At 46.3% G+C, this 23,079-nt stretch overlaps 1 protein-coding gene across 1 annotated transcript in view; it reads left to right on the plus strand.

The window, feature by feature from the left end:
• Positions 1 to 366: 366 nt before the first annotated feature.
• Dlg5 (MAGUK family member discs large 5) overlaps positions 367 to 23,079 on the plus strand; it is a 409,368-nt gene continuing 386,655 nt past the window's right edge. The window contains exon 1 of the mRNA XM_080276235.1: positions 367 to 3,163. Coding sequence (XP_080132361.1) covers positions 367 to 3,163 — 2,797 coding nt within the window. The remainder of the gene's footprint in view (positions 3,164 to 23,079) is intronic.

Consider the following 23,079-nt stretch of genomic DNA (forward strand, 5'->3'; position numbering starts at 1 on the left):
ATTATTCATGAGATAGAGTATTTTTGGAAAGGAGGTCATGTTCCGCAGCTCTTCACTTGCATGATCCTCAGATGTGATGTTATTATGAAGGTTGGTACTAATGTGTTCCTTGTCTTTCCCTTCCCCATGCCCTCAAGCAGCAGAGGACTGAATGGTTGTGGTGTGGGCTTGCAGTGTGGAGTGAGCCAACAGGATATAGTGGTTGGCTGCAGTAGGATGGTGACCTGCCTGCCACTCGCATGACAAGACCTGTACCATCTGCTCTGCCGCTGCACCACTAATTATATTGTTTATGAGCTAAGGTGCACCCACTGAGGTGTCCATCGTGTGCTGTTTGTTGAGGCTGTGTCTCATTCACCCATCATTATGAAGAAAAGCAAGCTGTTGAGTCGGCTGCTGAGGGGTGGATCTGGAGGCAGCACCAAGCAGCCATCACCAGCAGCCCCTGAGTTAGGTGAGGCAGCCGTGGCACCCAACCCAGTTGTAGCAGCCCGGACCACTAGTGGCCGCCGCAGAGAAACTGTTGCTGTTAGCACACCTTCCAAGAGCAGTGGCTCCTCCCGTGAACTGTATCAACAGCAGCAGGCACAGCAGAAGGCAGGTGTGGAGAGATCATCGTCGTGGAAGTATACGCATGACCATACGCCTGATTCTTTCAGCATCAACAGCTCCCCTTCCATCCTTGATGGACGTGGAAGTACTGGACTGCAGCGGTCCGAAGACGGCCACACTATGGAAAAAAGTCAGAGCTGGAGTGGTGACCGTCTTCTGGACTGCGCTACAGATTCTGGCTCCAGCCGTGGCGGCACCAACAACAGCAGTCGTGCTGGCAGCGGCAGTCGTGCTGGCAGTCGCACTGGCACCAGTAGCCGTTCCTCTCGTGACCGTGCCGCCACTGCCGCCGCCAGTCTGCCTGCCAGCAGTCGTCCGGGGAGCCAGACGGGCAGTCGAACTGGGAGCCGAGCAGGGAGTGATAGGGGTGGTGATTCAACTCCCAGCAGTGTGTACGACCACAACGTTGATCACTCACCAAGGGCCACCTCACAGACTGATGCTGATGGTTATGAGAATGTGGATTTGCCTTCACCTGTTCGAGACAGCGGTGACAACAGCAGCAGTGAGCAGGGCAGCTCTAGTAGGCAACTGGGGTCTCGCCTCAGCGTTAAAAGTGGCGGCCGCAGGTCACGGCGTCCCAGTCCCCGCCGTCAGGGAATATTGAGTAAAGCATCTCAGTCTCAAGAGTCGACTGAGAGCCGAGGTAGCAGGACGAGCAGTGTCCGGGGCAATGTGCCGAGCATTTCACTTAGCACTTCCAGTCCAGTCCCACCACCCAAGGGATCAGTTAACCGGTCTCCTTCACGCAAGTCTCGTCGTTCTCCCAGCAAGTCCCCCAGCCGACCCCCAAGCCGCTCACCTAGTAGACCCCCTAGCCGCTCACCCAGTCGTTCAGACAGCAGCCGTAGGAGAGATAGTCGCAGGAGTAGTCGATCTCCTAAACGGGGACCCAATGGGTCTCCTGGGCGAGCACCAAGTAGATCTCCAGTTAGAGTTGGCAGCAGATCCTCACCCGGGGACCCATGGACCCGTATGGTGCCCATGCAGGATAGTAGCCATGCACGTTATAATGGCGATGCACAGATACCCATGAGTCACAGGAGTATGTCATATGAGGAAGGTAGGGGAACAGGCTCCCGCAGCCCCCAGCCACCCCTTTTAAAGGCCCGATCATGGCAGCAGTACAGTATTGGTCACAGCACACCGCAGAGTGAACGTGCTCGTCAGATGGCCAAGAGCCAGTCATGGCAGCAGCAACAGCAGGCAACCATTGTTGGCCACGCAGTGGAGACAGGACGACAGCGTCACCACCACTTCACGCGGCAGGAGGCCGTGCAGGCCCACCCTGCGGCCATGGGTAAGAGCCGCTCATGGCAGCAAAGCCATGATGCTGACCCCCTGCCCGGACCCCTACCCCGCACATACACAGTCTCTGAGCGGCGGGGGCGGCGTGCCTCAGTACGTCTGGCGCCCCCCTCGCCCACCCGCCCAAGCCCGCCCACCCGCCCCAGCCCGCCTTCCTACTCTCAGTCCCCTGCCAGGTCCCCATTAGCTGCCCTTCCTCCTCAGCCTCACCCTTCACCCAACACACACACATCCTTACACGACATGGCGGTCCACCTCCCTCACCGTGCCCCGCCCCTGCGCACCCAGGCCAGCATGGGGACCTATGGCACACCTGGCGCCGGCACACCACACCTCACTGAGTATGTTGAGCTGCGAAACTATGAGGCCATGGAGCGGCAGCAACAGCAGCAGCAGGAGTATGTTGACCTGCGTCAGTACCGCGCCGAGCAGGTGCGTCCTCCCACACGTGACCCCATCTGGCGTGAGAGATACTATATCCCTGCTACCTATTCTCAGATGAAGCAGCTACAGCAGCAACAGCACTTACAACAGCAACAGTTACATCAGCAACAGTTGCAGCAACAACTTCAGAAACAACAGTATCAACAGCAACAGGCACAGCAATTTATGCGACAAAAACAGCGAACACTGCAGCATCAGAAATCAATCATGGCACAGCCTGGCTACGACAGTCAGTATGGGTCACCTGCACGCATGGACGGTGAATATGCCTCACTTCAAGAAGTCCGTGATGCTGCAATGCGCAATGGGTCTATACGGGAGGCCAGGTACCGGGAGAGTTCAATGCGAGATGCCAGGTATTCGACACGGGATGCGTCAGTGCGGGAGAGTGGGGGACGACAGCGGCTTTCCACAGCTGCAACCCAAGCAAAGCAGCAGCCACAGCACCAAGGATCACACCAGGGGCCTGTCAAGTCTTCTTCACTGATGACATCACAGGAGCTGCTCAACACTCTCAAGCGGCAATTGGCCCTGTCCTCTCCCACTCGCACCACGAGGAGCAAAAGTCTGGAGGCGGGACGGGCAGCTGCGGCGGCAGAAGCAGAGAGGGGGCACGAGGATCGAGGAGCGCGGGAGAGGGAAGTGACTGATGAGAACCTGGCCGACACCCTCTCCCCAGCCCTCATGGCACTTGTAGCAGAGAAGAGGGCGCGCCTGAAGCGGTCAGCTGGCGCCTTCTCAGGTAGCGGCGGGGGACGAGTGGCAGTGTTACGTCAGGTCACCGCGCCACCAGCGAGATGTACAGTACTCCCTCACGCCCGCGCCGGCCACCTGCTGCCCTCTCACACCCGCGCTCGCTTCTGCATGACACTCACACCATACCCGTCACTCACATGCCAGCCACAACTCACACGCCAGGTACCCACTACCACATACAACACATCCACTCGTACACTACATGAACACATACATACAAATATACTTGCATGCTTTGATACTTACAGTCATACAGTGAACAAAACATAGGCATTACTAGTGATTATTTTTACATATTATTGCACGCCTGTCAGTTCAGTTTGTGTAGAACTTGATATTACATACACGCACATCGCGACACGTAACATTTTTCCTCCCTTCCTACCTCCTCCTCAGTCCCAGATTAGCAGTGTTCTTGGTGTTTAGTTGTTATTTATCCACGGTGTATAATGGTGGGCTCACTATGTGTCTGTAGTTGTTGTCATGTTCAAACTCAGTATAACGTAGCGTGTCACTACATTCGCCCTCCCTTCTCACCACATTGCAGGTCGGTTGTGAAATGTTAACTGTTGGTCACTCTGGATAGCTGGATTGTTACCTAAACTGATCTGCTGTAACCTTCCGTAATTATCCTCATCTTTTAGTCGACTTCCTCATTTCCACATTACTTGGGGTTATTATTACTAGCTGACCTTGCCGCGTCTGTCCCTTGTATAGTCATTCATGCTTGATCCTTCCGTTTATGCTTTCTACCACTCCCTCCCTCGAGTTGGGAGTAACTGATATCTCCAAATCTTTATCAGTCATTACTGGTACCTGTACACCTTCCTTCCGTCTCTAGTATCTATATTCAAGGTTAAAATTATAATACGTTAACTGGGCATCACCAGGAGCATTTTTATTTTTAAGGGTAATTCATAGATTTGGTAATTGTTATATATATATATATATATATATATATATATATATATATATATATATATATATATATATATATATATATATATATATACATACATAAATACATACATGGATGGATGGATATATATATATATATAAACCATTACGCCAAACCATGCCGGGAAAAACCATTCAGCCTAAACTATACTGTAGAGCCTGTACTTATAAGCAACTTTTATAAACTTACTCCAGGGTGTGATATAAATTCCTTTCGATTATTATTTTTTTTTACGCTAGACATAACTCTGTCCTACGTGTAGACATTTTCTTGGACATTTTCCCGTGTCCCTTGCACACAGAATAAGGTGATATATTTAGGTTAAGGTTAGGTAACTTGGCAGTAGACTGGTTTAATGCCAAAACAGCTTTTATAATGATTTCTGGTCAGGCTGTTTGAAGTTTTTTTTAATTCACGGTAAAAATGGAGGTTTCCATTCCCATCCTTTGTAAGGACGCTAGTTTAGTAGTCTCTGGAAAAGTTAATTTCCAGGGGGTGCTTATAGAAGAAATTCCTTAGAATTATTGGTAGTAAAATGAACACTTATCGGTTTTTCCCGCCATGAGTTTGGTGTGAAGGTGAAATAATACCAGTGTGATTTGGGTGGGGTCAGTAGGATGCCTCCACCATAATGCTACGCACAAAAACAAATGCATGAGAAGCGAAAGAAGCTGGAAAAACACCAGGAAGATAATTACAGAAAAGTCCTCGTATATGAATAATTTTTAGAAATATGGGAAACACCCCTCCCCCCAGAAAAAGAAGGAACTCAGTTGCAAAGCTCCTTATGGTGATGGTCAGAGTAACATATTACATTATATTACTACCCAACACCCACCTCATTACAATAACCTTGGCACCGTATCTATAGTGATTTCAGCAGTTCTATCTTCCCTTGGTCCTCAGCGACCCCACTAAATATATCATTTCTTGTGTGTTAATTAACTTCAGTATCTTATCCCTGAGTAATACTAATATTTCATGATAATCCTAATTGTCCAATGACTTTCACAGCCCGAAATATTTTCTCTGAGTGAATCCAATCCAGACAACTCAATACCAGTCATCCAGAGTAACCCCAGTATCACTAACACCACCCAGTAACACCAAGATCACCCTTCCTTTGTCCTGCCTCATATTTAAGTGGCTTTGGAAATTTCATAACACCTTCCTTGCCGCTTTGTTTTGCACATGACACTCCAGTATTCTCTTGTGGGTTATTGATGCAGAACACGTCCGTATTAAAGCGATATAAATAACATACAAGAGAATACAGTATTAGGATGTGGGTAAAATATTTCGGTAAGCAAGGTTTACTGCGAAGTTTTCTTAGCCCTTATTCCGTCTTGAATACCCATCTGTGCCCTGCCATTTTTTCCCTAGAACAGAATAACTCCAGAACTTTCAGTATCGTTCCTCATTCCCTTGGACACCCTCTCCGTAGCCCAGAGTGACCCAGTAGCCTAGTAGTCCCGTCCCCAGGTCCAGTAGTGGTGAGCGTGGTAGGCCGAGTTATTGTTGAAGCCATCGCTGACTCAGGTGTGGAGCGAGGCCGTCACCCAAGGCTAGGTGTGGAGGGCAGCAGGTCTCGCCAGTTGTGGTTTTTTTATATCTCTTATATCCAGATGCCTGTTTTTTTTCTATTTTGTGCCTACTTTTGATGTTTACTATTTTTATTATGATTATTATCAGTGTCCCTTTATTTAGTCACAGTAATTTTTTTTTCGTGACCCCCTGGAGCAAGAGACCAGTTACTGTACATTTCTTGGTGTGGCTTGTGTGGGCTGTGGTGGCCGGGGACGCAGTGGCACAGACAGGCTGGACGCTGGTAGCCGGTATTGTTTAATAGATCCAGTCTTGCTGCAGCCACCCTGTTCCCGTCTGCCACCTGTCCACTCCCTCAGAATTTCATTGTTACTGTTATTATTTCTTAAGTGTTGCGTGTGCTGTGATGGATATCCCCTTCACCCAGCAACCTCACCATAATCACCAACCTACATCCTACTCAGCTGAATTTCCCTGACCCAGCCTTCTTGATTACTCCATTGTAAATATATCCTGCCTGGGATGTTGTAAGGCGACCAAACGGCATCTTTTCTCATGTTCTTGCCTGCTCCGTCGACTGTGTGTTGTGTTTAGGAAAGCTGTGTGTATTACAGTGAGAGGTTCTGCTGACGCCAAAAATGGGATCTACTTTTAGTGTCCATGGTTTTACCAGGTTCGTCCATGGTCGCCGAAGGTAAGTAAGATATAACCTATTTTTTAGTCTTATGTTAGCATCAGCAACTGTATTGTATTTTGCTAATGTAAATAAGCAACATGTCATTTGAATTTGTTTACATATACAGTTTTCGTGCAGCATGTATCGTTTAATGATACATTAGGTACCCAAGTGAGACATGTCTTTTTTTTTTTTACGGTGATAAGAGCTTAATGTTTCCCTAACTTGTTTAGTTCATTTATTCTCGTTATCGTTGATATCTTCCAAAATGCCTGTGAAATAAATATCAAAATTGTTGTAAGATAACACGAACCTCGTTGTGAATAACGAGTTGGCATGGGTAGCGGGTTGATGCATCTGAGAGTGGTAACTGGCGCGCCTATCGACTTCCTGTCACTGTGTTGCTGTTGGTGCTAGGCCGGCGCTCTCCCCTTCATTACGGCACCGCTTACTGTATGATGCGTCGTGCTCAGTCTGACGGTCTGGCTGACTGTGTGATTTCATTGTCATGTATATGCCATTTTCATCATTCACCCAGCTTTCGTCATTCCCCATGCATCTGTCCTATTCAGCACTTCATTCCCAGGTTCTCCACATCTTGATGCCTCAACCTTTTGCACATAGTTCCCTTCTTGTCCATGCCCTTATTTCATATTGTTTCCCTTTTTTTTTCCCCATACTTTTCTCCCAGCTTCTCTTGCCACGTTTTTTATTGTGCCTCATGTTTTCCTCTTCCCCATGTTCATATCTTTTGCTCGCATGTTTTTGTTTCTCTTCCTTCATCTCTTGCACCCATCCACGCCGATCTCTTCCTTAGGGTTGTCAGCATTCCATTACAACTAGAATCACCAGCTATCCTATTTTGTAGGCCACTCTATCCTGATTGGCTTTGTATATTGTTGAGATGCTCTTGGCACTTCGTGACTCCTCACGGCATCGTCATTGGTGTTCATTGCACATGAGTATATCTCCTGTCCGAGTAAACCTCTCGTGTATCCAGCCTGGGCGAGTGCGTCTGTGTGTGTAGCGTGTGTGTGTGTGTGTGTGTGTGTGTGTGTGTGTGTGTGTGTGTGTGTGTGTGTGTGTGTGTGTGTGTGTGTAGCTGTGATAAGGCTTACACACGATGAACAGAGTGTGTGTGTGTAGCTGTGATAAGGCTTACACAAGATGAACATAGTATTGGCTGTCAGTGTGGGTCAGGGGTTACGGTAGCTGCAGCAGCCATGATTCGGTGCGTTTATGTAATTGTTGGAGGTCAGTCTCACTAATTATGAAGCTGCATACTATTATTTTGAAAGCCTAGTTGTCAGTATTGTTGATGATATAAATTGTATTAAAACCATTGGTGACACATTTAATGCATGATAGTACTTTTTGTATAAATTATTCTGCTGTGAAATAATTTTATGAATTATCTACACCTGTTGAGCCATGTGTTATAAACTTGTGTGTGGTCATTTGTGCGTGCCACCTCCACCACAAACTTAGGCCACACCAAGTTATCCCTCAGTCCAAGGTCAGCGGAAGCCACGAGACTCCAACTTTCTCCTCAGCAGTCGTTGCATCTCGTTCAAACTTTCCCCTTAACACAAGGCTCCACTATATGCCCCTCATGTCGGAATGACACACCACTTTTTCTCCGCTTCCGTCTCGACTGTTGTTTTCTCCAGACGTTTTCTCGTCAGTTTTCTTAATTTCTTTTATTTTCTTTTTTATTTTGTGTAAATTGTGGAGTGTATCTCTCACCTCTTTTCCACATCTGTTTAATACAAGACTGCCAGATATTTGTTCATGGGGTTAATATGAATTATTATAATAACTATTGCAAAGAGTTGACGTTAAATCATGAAGACAAAAATGGATGAATGTTTCGCTTAAGTTACTGTGGATGTAAAAAAATAAGCTGAAACGTACGAAAGTAATGGAGCATATATAAGTTAAAGATAGAATTCCTCTAGTGGCACTGCCATTCCACAGAAATGATTTAAACCTCACCAGACCGGATCCGTATCCCTCATCCACACAAACACGCTCAGCTTCCATTCCGCCTCCGTGGACGTGTGTGTGGAAAACGAGTGCAACTGGCGAGGGAGGGGCGTGGCAGGATAAGGGAGGCAAGGTGTGGTACGGTGTAGGGCACAGGGATGGCCGGGGTGTGACAGGATAAGGAAGGCAAGGTGTGGTAGGGTGTAGGGCACAGGGATGGCCGGGGTGTGACAGGATAAGGAAGGCAAGGTGTGGTAGGGTGTAGAGCACAGGGATGGCCGGGGCGTGGCAGGATAAGGAAGGCAAGGTGTGGTAGGGTGTAGAGCACAGGGATGGCCGGGGCGTGGCAGGATAAGGAAGGCAAGGTGTGGTAGGGTGTAGGGCACAGGCTACTAGGCCGACGAGGTTGTAGATCAAGGTACTTACGTATAGGAAGCAGGTCTTGCTTGAGGGATCGGATTGTGGCTACATGAAGCCCGTCAATCCGTTGTCGTCTTACTTATTTTTGTATATATTCTACTTTCAGACTTTTTTGTTCTGCCTGGAAGAGAATTTTTGAACCCGAGTGGTTTGATATAACTTTGATAACGCGTTCAGTAAGTGAGATGTTTTCTATGTTGAACGAGCATTTCTGGAAAAAAAAAAAAAAAAAAATCTCTTGGTTGGGGGTAAATGGATATGAGAGGGCTTTCTTAGTGCATGAAAATGTGGAAGGGGGTACATGGGGAAACGGTAAATGGCGGTACTGCGACAGGTGCTTGGCTGTTGCTGTATATTGTATGTTAAGTCATGTAGGTTACTGTCACTTGGAAATTTGGTCGGATATATTCTGTTCTGTTTGTGTACTTTTCCAAATTCATATCGACTGAAAATTACTGAATGACTGTTTTGGCCGCTGATAATTATCGCCACCGGCGTTACATTATGAGTACTTGGAAAATGCGGCGGGGCATTTCCTTGGAGTTACGTCAAGCGCTGTGTGTCCCGATAGGGCCACAGAGCACTTGTTCCAAAGTGAGACTCTATTCAGAAACGACCCATTTGGACAAGTGCTGATACACACACACACACACACACACACACACACACACACACACACACACACACACACACACACACACACACACACACACACACACACACACACACACAAAGAAGGATGGCTGGAATTGATGTGGTAGTTCTGCTGACATTCGTTTTTTTATTGCAATGTCTGTGTGGATTTCTTGAGTGAGACATCCCTGGATGTCAAAGTTATGCTGGTTCGGTGTTAGAGTGTGTGTGTGGGGCGGTGGGGGAGCATGATAATGGCTCCCGGGAAGAGACAGGATGGTTCTGGTCAACTGAGAAATTTTTGCGGAGTCCCCTGGATGTATGGTTCACAGGGAACATGCAGGGATGGAGACATAGCATACGTGAGTGTGTAATATTTCATGTTAGTTTTGGCCAGTTGTCAGTAGTTTGTTTGGTTGACTCCCATGCTCCATAGTAAAGATTCATTAAGAAAAGCCAGTGCCTGTGAACCCCTTGAAAACACCTGTATTTTGTGTTGCCCATCGGCAGACGATTGTCTTAACATCCCAGGGAGGTACTTCATCCCATTGTGTTACAACTCTATGGTATTGTTGTTTTGTATTTCATTTACTAGAGTTTCTTGTAGGTACCCTCTTCCTCCCCAAGGACCTCTTCCCCTGTGTGACAGTTGATTTACCCCAGCAGCCTTGGGTCGTTATACCAGATATGAATAAGTTTGTCTGGTGGTGTTCACCATATTATAAATAAAAAAGGACTCCCAGAGACTTTGTTAAATTAATCATGTCTTAATTTGACTGAATAACAATTTTCCTTGACGCACACGAGCATATATTACTAGGCGATGTTATAGAAGTTGATCATTTATATGTACTTTCAGTTTAACAACGTTTTTCGTGTATTTAAATGAGTGTGTACTGTTAGAGCTCACTTTTACCTGGGTTGTAAGGCTAGTAATCTTCCCGTAGCAGAATTGAAGTGTGGAGGCAGCCCAGTAAGGCCGCGACGCCAAACTCTCCTGGATATAATTTCCAGTTAACTGAGTTAGCTTGTAAACTGAGGCAGCTGTTTACAGCGTGATGTTTATCCGGTAGGCAGCATCTTCTTGAGTTACTGAAGATGGTCATCATTAGTTGCTGATGTGCTTGTGTTTGCCTGTAATAAGTATCAGTATTGAAAGAGAAGTAGAATTGCGAGTGAGAAGTAAATTAGATATGGCATCCAAGGGATAGGATAGATAAGTTACCGTACATTACTGATATTCAGATGAAGCAATTTGTAATCCATGAAGATCCCTAAGGCCAGGCAAGTATTTCGCTTTCCACTCCACACTTTTTTTTTTCCCTATGGTCTGGGCCAGGCTTTCGCACATACGTATCCCTATCTCTTGAGAGAGAGAGAGAGAGAGAGAGAGAGAGAGAGAGAGAGAGAGAGAGAGGAGTGGAGGAAGAATGGAAAGGAAGAGAAATTGTTCTTGAGTGAAAGGCAGTGTTTTAGACGAATGATTGAGAGGAAGAGTTACCATAACAGTGGTTATGAGTAAATGGCACAAGTAGATGTGGGAATAATTTACTTTGCTAGGGTTTGCCGGTAAGCAGGGAAATTTCCATACACTTTCCACGAAAATACATGACGTTGGAAAGAATGGGGAAAAGTGGTAAATTTCTTGAGTACTCTACTTAAATATGTACAGTATATTCTAAATAGGTGTGACATTGTAAATCAGAAGTGTTTTTCTGTTTGTTGTAGATCATCGACAGCCAGGTTTTCATGTCCTCGCCTTTTCCAGTACTGTTCCGTTTGCAACACAAACATTGCCAGATAAATCAATCACTCTCGCCTCTGGAAGATACGTATTAAACCCTTTCTTTTTACCTGCATCGAACTCTCAAGGTTTGTGAGAGCGAAGCGTAGTTAGATGCTTCCTTCATGCTCTTGTTTTTGTTGGAGATTATGTTAATTATATACGGTGTTGCTATTTTATTTTTATTTCAACTTCTTTCTTTTATTATTTGTTCGTGTTTTGTTATTGTTTTCTTTGTTTCACTCCATAATCCCCCTGTTCCCACTAATTACTTGAAGCTTCCTTTCCCTTCGCGGTGATTGTCAACCCCTACAATACTTTGAAGTCTTTCATAATTCAGTGATTCACTCTCCAAACCGGTTATTCAGTTGAAGACATTCGCACTGAAGGGGTAGACGTGGACCTCATTATCACCACCACGAGAGGTCCTTCCAGAGGTATCTAAAATCATCTAGAGATAGCAAGTTCAAGCTAGAAAATACGTCATTGAATCAAGAAGTTTTATCATTCGAGTTTTCGTCACTTATTAAAATTAAATGACATTAGCCAGAACTGGTACTATACGAGAAAAAGGGTTAACGATATTGTTTCTTTCTGATTGCCAGGAATTTCCCGTCACTGATTAGAAAAGCATTGTGTGAGGCAGAATAACACGTGTAAGTGCGACAGTACCAGTGAAAAGCTTAAATGTTCTTACCAGCTCATACCAGTGCCTGCCTCCCTCTCCTGTGTGTGGTCTGTCCCTGCCTTCATTTGCATAGTACCCCCTCACTGTCATCAGCACATTTACACACACACACACACACACACACACACACACACACACACACACACACACACACACACACACACACACACTATCATTCAATTTCTTGTTAACTTAAAGTATCTCGCACTTCTTCCTAACAGCTTACAATTGTATAAGGAACGATAATACACTTTCGTATGCATGTATGCAGACAATATCGATATTATTATAGACAGTACCAACATGCAGTGTGACAATTAAGGCATAATGACTCAAATGAATCGCTGGGGACAGGGTGCTGGGAAGCTGCTAGGCCACTAAACTGGGGCATCGAGACTGTCGACTGAGACAGGCTACATACCCGACTGACTGTTCGATTGTTTTCATTGGGGCCGCTGTCTTCCTGAGTTTCGTTCTGATCCACCCTCCATCGTCCTCCATGGCATACAACTCATCCAGTCATTACACCTCTCCATTTTCCCTCACAAAGCTCATCTTCAAACACTCACATTCGATGCTAGAGATTCTTACGGACCAGTCACTTAAAGGAGCAGGAATAATGATTTTGGATGTCATTGTATTGGAGGACTTGTAAATCCGTCACTACGAGGGATCTCTCCTAAGCTAAAGTGAACCATCTAGTGGAACCGAAATTCAAACAAGAGACGTCACGATATCAAAACACACGCTACCTGCCTTGTCCAACACGCCACTCTCCAAAACCTACCATCTCATCCTCACGAAACTCATTATAAACTCATCCCACACTTCCTGTTTTCCTCAGCTAACCACTCTCGCCTCACCCTCTCCACACCATCACCATTCTCTCCCCATCGCCACCGTATCTCGGCCTTCCCTTTTTTACAGAAGCACTTGCATCTGTCCGGTGGAACTCAATCCAATTTACAGGTGGAAAAAACACGAGGGTACAATACTTCTGGGATTGTCATTGAGCACCTTAAACTGGCTTTCAACTTGATGAGATTGTGGAATGACAGGGGGAATCGTGTGTGTGTGTGTGTGTGTGTGTGTGTGTGTGTGTGTGTGTGTGTGTGTGTGTACCTGATTCTGCTTTGTTGCCGTCTCTTTGTTTCCTTTACTTCCCTGGCCAACGCTTTCAAGTCATCGCCTCTCAGACACCCGTCACACCCCGTCTCTACCCGCACCACAGGTTCAGCATTTAGAGCACATGTTGGCTGGCGCTCGTTGGCCCGCTATCTCGACCTCCCGCCTTCCCTCCTGCTTTCCTCTTTCCTCCTGCCTCCCTCTTCCCTCCTGCCTCCTCCTTCCTCCTGCCTCCCTCTTCCCTCCTGCCTCCCTCTTCCCTCCTGCCTCCCTCTTCCCTCCTGCCTCCTTCTTCCCTCCTGCCTCGTCCCTCCCTCCTGCCTCGTCTTTCCCTCCAGCCACCTCTTTCCCTCTTTCCGTCTCCTTCCCTCCAGCCTCCTCCTTCCCTCCTGCCTCCTCCTTCCCTCCTGCCTCCTCCTTCCCTCCTGCCTCCTCCTTCCCTCCTGCCTCCTCCTTCCCTCCTGCCTCCTCCTTCCCTTCTGCCTCCCTCTTCCTTCCTGTCTCGTCCTTCCCTCCTGCCTCCTCCTTCCCTTCTGTCTCCCTCTTCCCTCCTGCCTCCTCCTTTCCTCCAGCCTCCTCTTTCCGTCCTGCCTCCTCGTTCCCCCCTGCCTCCTTTCCTCCTGCCTCCTTCTCTCCTGCCTCCTCCTTCCCTGATGCTTCCCCTTCCTTGCTCGTATCATGCGCTTCCCTTTTCCCCCATCCTTACGTTTCCTTCCTTCTTTAATCCCTCTTTTCTACCTTCCTCCGGTTTCCTCCTCTGCTCCCGTTGTTCCTCTCCTCCCACTCCTTCCCCTCTGTTTTTATACACAACAAACTGCTTCCTGTAAACAGTGCATCCGTCATTTATATTTCTCATGGAGCATTAGTACTAAGCCTTCATTCATTTACGCCTCTACCTTGTTTTCTCCTTTTTGTCGTTTTTCTTTTCCTTCCCTTCGTGTTCATCTCTTCTGTTTCCAGACTTTCCAACTTTCTGTCTCTTCTACACTGTCTTTCCCGTCATTTTTCCTCCTCTCTTGCTTCTCACCTCTTTCCTCCCTGTGTTTATTTTTGACTTCATATAATTTATGAAAGTCATGTGCGCTCTTGCCTTGAATAATGCTCACCCTTGTGGAATGGATGTGGAGAGGTTGCACTAAAACAACTAGACAAAATTCAGAACACCGCTGTTGGAATTATTAATAACCCTGCTATTATAAATAAACTACCTCCCCTACAAGTAAGAAGAAATGTTACCTCCCTTGCATTATATTACAGATACTTTTATGGCAAATGCTCAGACGAAGTTGCGGCCATTGTGCCACCTCTCTATGCCTTCCCTCAGGCTACACTGGTAGCGCGCATGACTGGAATGCCACACAGCCATGTTGCAGAACATCTGCCTATCAGAATTCCTTTATTCCCCGAACTGCATCTGTCTGGAACTCGCTTCCCCGGAGTTGTGTCCCCCCCACACTTCAACCTACAGCTGTTCAAGTCCAACTGTTAGATATTTTATGAATGGAGGACGCTAGTAATCTGGTGTATGGATTTTTTTTTTTATATTCGTTTTTCCTTCCTCTGTTCTGTTATTTAAAATTAAAAATGTACCTCTCTTCCCCCCCCCCCATCTACTTGCTGTGACTCACGTTCGTCAGTCCCTACGCCGTCTGCTCGTGTATGCTTATCCCCGTCCTAACTCTCTCCTCTCCTCTCGTTCTCTTCCCCTCTCTCTTCTTCTCTCCTCCCCTTCGCCGCCTCTCTCTTCCCTTCTCTCCTCTCCTTCTCTGCCTCTCTATCTCTCTCTCCTCTCCATATCTTCTCTCATCTCCTCTCCTTCTCTACCTCTCTCTTCCCCCATCTCCTCTCTTCGGCCTCACCTTTTCCCTGTCGCCTCCTATGTCTCTTTGCTTCCACTCCCTCGATCCTCCCCTTCACTGTCTCTTTCCCCTCTCCTCCCCTTATTGCCTCTCTCCCCTCCAGTCTGCCTGCCTCTCATCGTTCTTTTCAAGTCTTTTACCTGATTCTCCTTTGTCTTTGTTCCAATTTTTCCTTACACTTCCCCTGTTAACCCGAATAGTAAAATGACTTGTTTTGTTGCTACCTCGAGGCGATTATTCTGTTGAGGGATATTTTGTGGTAGGATGTTAATAATAATCTCTATTAACGCATCCACTGTGTTGTGTGTATACAGTTGTCTTTCCGTACTTCGGGCATACAGTTTCTTATGCTACGGTTATGTGACTACTCTGGCAGCCGCAAAACACTTGGTATTAAACTGTAGGGTAGATCTCTTCATGTAGCCATTTTTGTCTTTTTCCGTCCCCATCATCTTTAGTCTCAATCTCCACCCCCCCCTCCCCCTGCGCCGTCTCAACTTCTTCCCCCATTCCTGGCACACCTGCTCTGTTTCTGCCTCCACTATTTTACCCGGGTTCATCTTTTCGCTCCATGCTTTTTGCTGCTCTCGTTATCTCCATGCCACACCCACCTGCCTCTCACCCCCCCCTCCCCCATGTGTGTGTGTGTGTGTGTGTGTGTGTGTGTGTGTGTGTGTGTGTGTGTGTGTGTGTGTGTGTGTTCCTCCCTTCCCTGCCTCGCTTCCTCTTGTCCTACCACTTCACTCTGATTCACTGTGCTACCCTGCCTCTCTTTGTTATCCTGCCTCGCCTCAACCTGCCTGGCTTTTGTGTCCTGTTGTCCTGCCAAGCTGTGTTATCCTGCCTCGCGCTGCCTCTCTTGTCCAACCATATTTCCCTGTTTGGCTGTGTTATTGTGCATCATTCACTGTCATCCTCGCACCTCACACCGCTTCAGCGTGTTTCATCCACTCCCTGTTTTACTCTGATTCACCCTGCCGCCGTGTTGCTGTCACCTGCCCCACCGTTGTACCCTGCCTCACCCTCTCTGTATCACTCTGACTGACTTTTACATCGTTTTACTCTACCTCACCCTATCTTACTGTTATTTGCCTCACCATTCCTTACTGTTATTTGCCTCACCCAACCTTACTGTGTTATTCTGCCTCACCCTACCGTACTGTGTTATTCTGCCTCACCCTACCTTATTGTGTTATTCTGTCTGACCGTGTTTTTCTTCCTCACATTGCCTCACTTGTTTTACGTCAGCCTCTTGCCCAGTCTGCGCGTTCCAACTTAATTATATAATATTTTTCTGGCCATGGTTTATGCTGTTGGTCTCTTTAGCCACATAATATTATTCCTGACTCATTCTGCTTCTTTTCTGTGTGCAGTTTGACTTCATATTATTCATACTATCTCCTGTGATATTACCAAAGCGACACTTCTCGTCTGGGAAAATCTAACCTCTGCAGTACGGATTTAGACATTCATTGTAGTGCCAGACAATTATATTCAGCATAGGGGAGAAATCGTGGTGGTTTACCTAATTTGTAGCAGAGTCCGTACCTTACCTAATTATTTATCACAGTCTGCCGTGTATGTGCGTGCTTTACTGTACCTAATTACAATATCGTGCCTCTTCCTGCCTCATTATATGTGCCTCCTCCCTGCCGCCTTTTTATACCGACCTGCCTCGCGCCGCTGATACACCGTACCAGGCGAGCGGGTCTTGCCCTCACCCACTCTCTCAGCCTCATCAGTATTGATCACCCATATACCCTTATTTTATCACACCTCACTATCCCAGCCTTTTTGTTGCTGCCACATCCTGATTTTTCCATTTTGTTGTAACGAGCCCTGCCATGCCGCTCTGCACTGCCTAACCCTGCCTTGCCATTCTGCTCTGCCTCACCCTGCCATGCCATTCAGCACTGTCTAACCCTGCCTTGCGATTCTGCTCCCCCTTACCATTGTGCTCTGCCTCACCTTGCCTTGTTATTCCTCTCTGCCTCACCCTGCTTTACTGTTCTGCTGTGCCTCACTCTGCTTTCCTGTTCTGCTCTCCTCACCCTGCCTTACCGTTCTGCTCTGCCTCACCCTGCCTTACCATTCTGCTTTGCCTCACCCTTCCTTACCATTCTTCTCTGCCTCACCCTACCTTGCCATTGTGCGCTACCTCACCCTGCCTCACCATTCTGCTGTGCCTCACAGTGTTTTGGTACGGGTCTGTGTTGCCTTGTCTCACCCTACCAGGTCAGGTAAAGTTAGACGGAGCTCTGAATGTTTTAAAGTGGAGGCGTGGCGATACCCGCTAAATAATAAAGCTAGAGTTGGTTCCCTTCCCACAACCTACCAGCTCATCCGTCCACAGTGCTCACCTAGTCCTGTAGCCTGCCCTTTACTCTCATCCTTCACCTACCTGTGCTCCTCTTTATCCCTGCCTACATTTGCCCATTTTGTCTTGTGCCATCCTGCTACCCTGGCCCCAGTTATCATCCTTACCTCAGCCTCCTTGTGTATTGATACCTTCCTCTTACCCAGTGTTCTCTGTCCTGTATTTGTACTCTGACTCCAGTTATTATAATTACAGTACTCTTTAATCCTACTTGACCTGCCGTAATTCATAGTCATATCGTAATTGTATTGCCAACTACTATAATCCCCCCCACCCCACCCAACTCCATCTTGCCTTTTTCTCACACTTTACTTACGTATGTTTGTATTGTGTGTTTTTCTTCATGCGTTTTATGCCATATCTAAAAATATGTAAGGTACGTGTCTTTGCATTTATAATTTGTCCTCTTTCGTCCCTTTTATGATGCTACTACTGTTATTCGTACTCGGGTCTTGATTTCTCTTCTACTGTCGGTGTTTTCTTTCATGTGCCTTTAGGAATGGTCGCACATGTGTTTCTATACATCGCCTGTGATTTTTGTTTTCCTTTCCTATTCCACTTGGTAAGGGTCACACTTATATTTCCAGTTTGATCTCGCCCCTGCTCTCAGTTTTGCTCTCCTGTTCTTCCTAATACCGCTGGCACTTGTGTTTGTCTCTTGATCCCATTTGTGCTGCTGCTGCCACTTCTGGTGCTCCTGAATCTGTGTAATCCCGGCCTGCTATTAAACCGGGCAAGAGAAGCTATGATCTTGGGTGTGTGGCGCAGCTGCTGCCGTCAGATGACACTAGTTGGGGGTAAGCGACGGAGGTGAGGCAGTCTGCATGATTACTGCCACCCCAGCTGTCTCTCCTAGCCAGATGATATCCTGCACTGTAATACCACTCTGTTTTAATTTTATTACGACCTTGAAGCCACAAATCAGGCGTGGTAGTATTGCTTATCCATACATTCGTTGTGTATGTGACAGTGGCTCTGCCTTTGGGGAAGTAATTGGTGTCACGACTTCAGAGTCCAGCCTTTGCTTACTGCCTGTAGTTCAGCTCAATTACGTCGAATTGCCTTCTGGTACTTAAGCCCCTGATCTGGGAGACTTCCATTTAATTACTGACATTTTAGGAGAGTCGCTTCACACTTTCCACGACCTTCTAACACTTACTGAAATTCACCAGAGTCTTCCCTGTAGTTTCGGGTGCTGTAGTTCTGCTCTTGATTGCATTGGGTATCTTTCAAGCACTTAAGCTGAAGCCAGTGTTGCCGGCCACTCTAATAACGCTAATGTCATTCTTATTGCAGATGGTGTAATCAAATTTCCATTTAGTCTGCATCAGAGTTAGTGCTGGGAATCAAACGACGACTCAGTGTGATATGTAACCTGCACTGTATGTATGTACGTATGTATGGATATGTAGTGTGTGTGTGTGTGTGTGTGAGAGAGAGAGAGAGAGAGAGAACATACGTAACGGTATGCTTTAATGTGCGTTCATTTAAGTGTGCGACGATTATGAGGCAGTGTGCGTGCGTATGTTGCACGATGTTTGCTTCCCTAATCTGCTGGTGACTGAGCGTGTGTGGTTGTGCTCGTGTGTACCCAACAAAGCACGGGTTAATCAAATGAGGTGTGGAGACTGTTGGGTGGGTAATGTGGTGTGGTGTGGTCAGCCCCTGAGGCCCTGGACGTCAATGTTTACCTTTACTGGACCACAACCTCACCCCCACCCCACCCCGGCTGACACCACTGCAGTGTAATAGGCTGAAATGCCTCGTGTTTGCGACGTCCAGCGATTACCAGAGGATGGCACACGTGAATCATAAAGGAGAAGCGATGCTGGCTGGAATTTGATAATAATAATAATTATTAAAGAAAAACGTGCACGACAGTATATGAGACAGCATAATTAGAAGGAAACTAAAGGCAATTTTGACAGTGGTAACCGAGAGAGAGAGAGTAAAACAAACATCGTACACAGCCACGCTTACTAGTCCCAGTATACGATTTCACAAAATGCAACTTTTGACAACGCTGTACTTTTTTCATATTCACTTACCTATCATTCTCCTTTTGAAAGACGAGGTGGAGCCTTGGACAACTTTTGGACAACGAAAGATGTGCAAATAAAAATTAACCAGCAATAACCAGCACCGCCAGTGACACAGGGCGATTATATATATATATATATATATATATATATATATATATATATATATATATATATATATGTCGGTGAAGCAACGTAGTAGGTAAATAAAGAAATGGAAAGAGGGAGGGAGATTTAAAGGACATGTGGAAAGTTGGACAGGCAAACAGGATGTGGAGAGAGAGAAACAGAAAGAGAGAGAGAGAGAGAACATCAGACTGGATCGGCGAGAGGGGAGCGTACAGGCCATGGGTCTTATCACTTGCAGCTATCTGTATGTAGGTTAATTTTTACTCGTCATATATTTTATCAGCGAACGCCATTTTGGTATTTTTCTGTGGACGGAATGTACGTTTGAAGTACGAATATTACGAGGTTTTTCACTTTATGTTTTTAGACTTTTTATATGGAGGGAGGGGGGGTGGGAGTATATGATGTATCCAGTCAGCGTACACCAAAATGTTTACCACTTGCCCCTGACCACCAACATCACCTGCACCTAGCCATACAGCACCTAGCCCCACACACACACACACACACACACACACACACACACACACACACACACACACACACACACACACACACACACACACACACACACACACACACACACACACACACACACACACACACACACACACACACACACACACACACACACACACACACACACACACACACACACACACACACACACACACACACACACACACACACACACACACACACACACACACACACACACACACACACACACACACACACACACACACACACACACACACACACACACACACACACACACACACACACACACACACACACACACACACACACACACACACACACACACACACACACACACACACACACACACACACACACACACACACACACACACACACACACACACACACACACACACACACACACACACACACACACACACACACACACACACACACACACACACACACACACACACACACACACACACACACACACACACACACACACACACACACACACACACACACACACACACACACACACACACACACACACACACACACACACACACACACACACACACACACACACACACACACACACACACACACACACACACACACACACACATGTCGAGGAAGCACAATAGCCTCTGTCGACTTGCGGATAGTGAGGGATAGTAGAGGCTTAGTTGGGGCCCCATCCCCACCACGGCCATCCATCCTCGCTCCACTGATTAATACGGGTGAGACCAGCTGGGTGGGGAGAGGGCTGGGAAGGAGTACTGAATAGAGGGTTGGGGAGAAGGCGGAATGGATAGCAGGGACAAACAGATTGAGGACACACTGGGAGATTAGATGATGCAACGAATAGAGGGATGGGAAGGCGGGGATGTGGGAGTTGGGATGGAGTGGATAGAGGACAAGGAAGGAGGAACAGTTTGGAGTATTGAACGATGCGAGTAAGGAGTGAGGGGAGAATGAGATAGGAAGGAGATGGAGAAAGAGTTTTGAACGAGGAACAAGTTATTACTGAAGAAAGGATTGAAGATGGAGAAAGCCATGAGTAGAGGAATGGAGAAAGACATGAATAGCGGGATGGGCAGGAGTAACGGGGATTGGAAGGAAGATGGATTGAGGATTGGGAAGGAGATAGTTAGCGAGATGGGAGGTAGGAACAGACCGAGGATTGGGAAAAAGAGGAGATGGGTAGTAGGAGAGAAAGGATGTAGTAGGCGATTAAGAAAGGATGGTAGTATGAGAAGATAATGAGTTAAGAAGAAGTGGATAGAAGACTACGCGTGAGAGTAGTGAAACTAGAGGGAAGAGTTTGAAATATGTTGGTAAGTAGGCATATTAGTGAGAAAACAAACAAAGGCTTGCCACCCACCCCCACCCCCAAGAGGCAGGACAGGCCTGGCGGAAGAATACACCAAACGGGATGATAATGCATGGGTAAAGCAGAGCCGGACGGACAGTACAAGCATTCTTAACCGGTCCAGGTCGGGGGCGTTCTCTTATTGTTGTATTTTTGATAAAAGGTGAGAGGAAACGTCGTCGCGCTGTAGGAGGCGATGTAGCAAAAATAACGAAAGGAGTGGAATTTGGGGAGGGCGAAAATTCATATGGCTAGAATGGGATATAGATTGAGGAAGCAGTGAATGAACTTGTTGACAGAAGCAGTGTTGAATAACGTTTAAAGCGAGCCAAAGTAGTTTGATGAATCTGGGATTGAAATGCAAATAGTGTTGAAAGAAATTATTGAACGCCACAGCAAAAGGAAAATGATTCTGCAGTAGATGAAAGACAACAAAAACTAAATGGATGATTGGAAAATGCGATGAGCAGAGTGGCTGGAGAGGGGGACACAGTGGTTGTATGAGTGAATAGGTGGATGGCTAGAAATAAAGGCATTCGAGAGGGTGATGGAGCGTGTGATAGATATGAATGAGGATGAGAGGGGGAAAGTTGGGACGGATTGAACGAAAGCTTCCTTTTCAATGGTATATATGCTGTTGTTCTCGCACGCACGCGCATTTACACACACACACACACACACACACACACACACACACACACACACACACACACACACACACACACACACACACACACACACACACACACACACACACACACACACACACACACACACACACACACACACACACACACCTGGAACTCTCGCAAATGCCTATTCATTACTCTCTCTCTCTCTCTCTCTCTCTCTCGTCAGGTCAAACTTTCATAGCAGTTTTTGAGCCGGCGTTAATGAGTGAACATCTGTGTCAGGTATCAATTATGACGTTTTATTATGAGGAAGGTCACAGATAATGGAGTGTATGTGTGTATAGGTGCATTGCCGTATCGAGTGTCGGTGTTGGTAGGGGGGTTTGAATAAGTGTATGTGTTTTTATGAGTGATGGTTTATGTGCTTTTATGTCTTCAGATTAACTGTTTAGTTTCATTAGTTGATATTTTTTTAGTGCATAGTTTATTCTCTCCGAGAAGGAGAATATGTTTTCACCCCTGTTTGTTTGTTAGCAGAATTACTTAAAAACTAAAAGATTTGGACCAAATTTGGTGGGTAGACAGCCTATGTCCCAGGAAACAATCGATTAACTTTTGGGACCGATCAGTATCGTATTACAGATTCTGGGTCCGGAGAACATTTTTTGTGAAACCCTAATCAGTGACTAGAAAACCTAACGCATTATGAAGAGTGGTTTGGAAACTACGTTGCTCATGTTGGAGAGAGGCGCTCCAATGAGTGTCCCTCTAGTTGCCTATTCGTGTGTAAATAATGTTATGGGTGTATATTTATATTTAGTATATATATTCATTGAAATATATTTGTGTTCACTGCTTGTTCAGATAGGTCATTGTATGTGCCGGATGTGAGAGTGTACGATTGTGTTTATCAGGATTATGCGTGCGTGGCTGTCATGTTTTATATCCTCTCGTTTGTCTTTTGTTAATGTCCAGTTTTAGAGGCTTGATATTAATGTTTGTTTAAATGATGGGTATCAGAGTGTGTGATTGTTAGTGGGAAGAGCGTTTGTTTGTGTATTTGCACCGTATACTTTATGTCCTTGTTTATGGTGTTTGTGTCGTTTTTTATTTTATTCCATGATGTTAGTGCTTATCGCTGGTAGTTCCGTGTTCGAGCTTTTTTTTTTTTTTTTTTTTTTTTTTTTTTTTAAATAGTGTATACGACTCTGGGCATAGGCTTCACAACCCGTTCCCAAGACCCAGTAGT

Source organism: Coenobita brevimanus, chromosome 64, assembly GCF_032717465.1.
Source record: "Coenobita brevimanus isolate Jiangsu-jjx chromosome 64, ASM3271746v2, whole genome shotgun sequence".
Taxonomy (NCBI): Eukaryota; Metazoa; Arthropoda; class Malacostraca; order Decapoda; family Coenobitidae; genus Coenobita; species Coenobita brevimanus.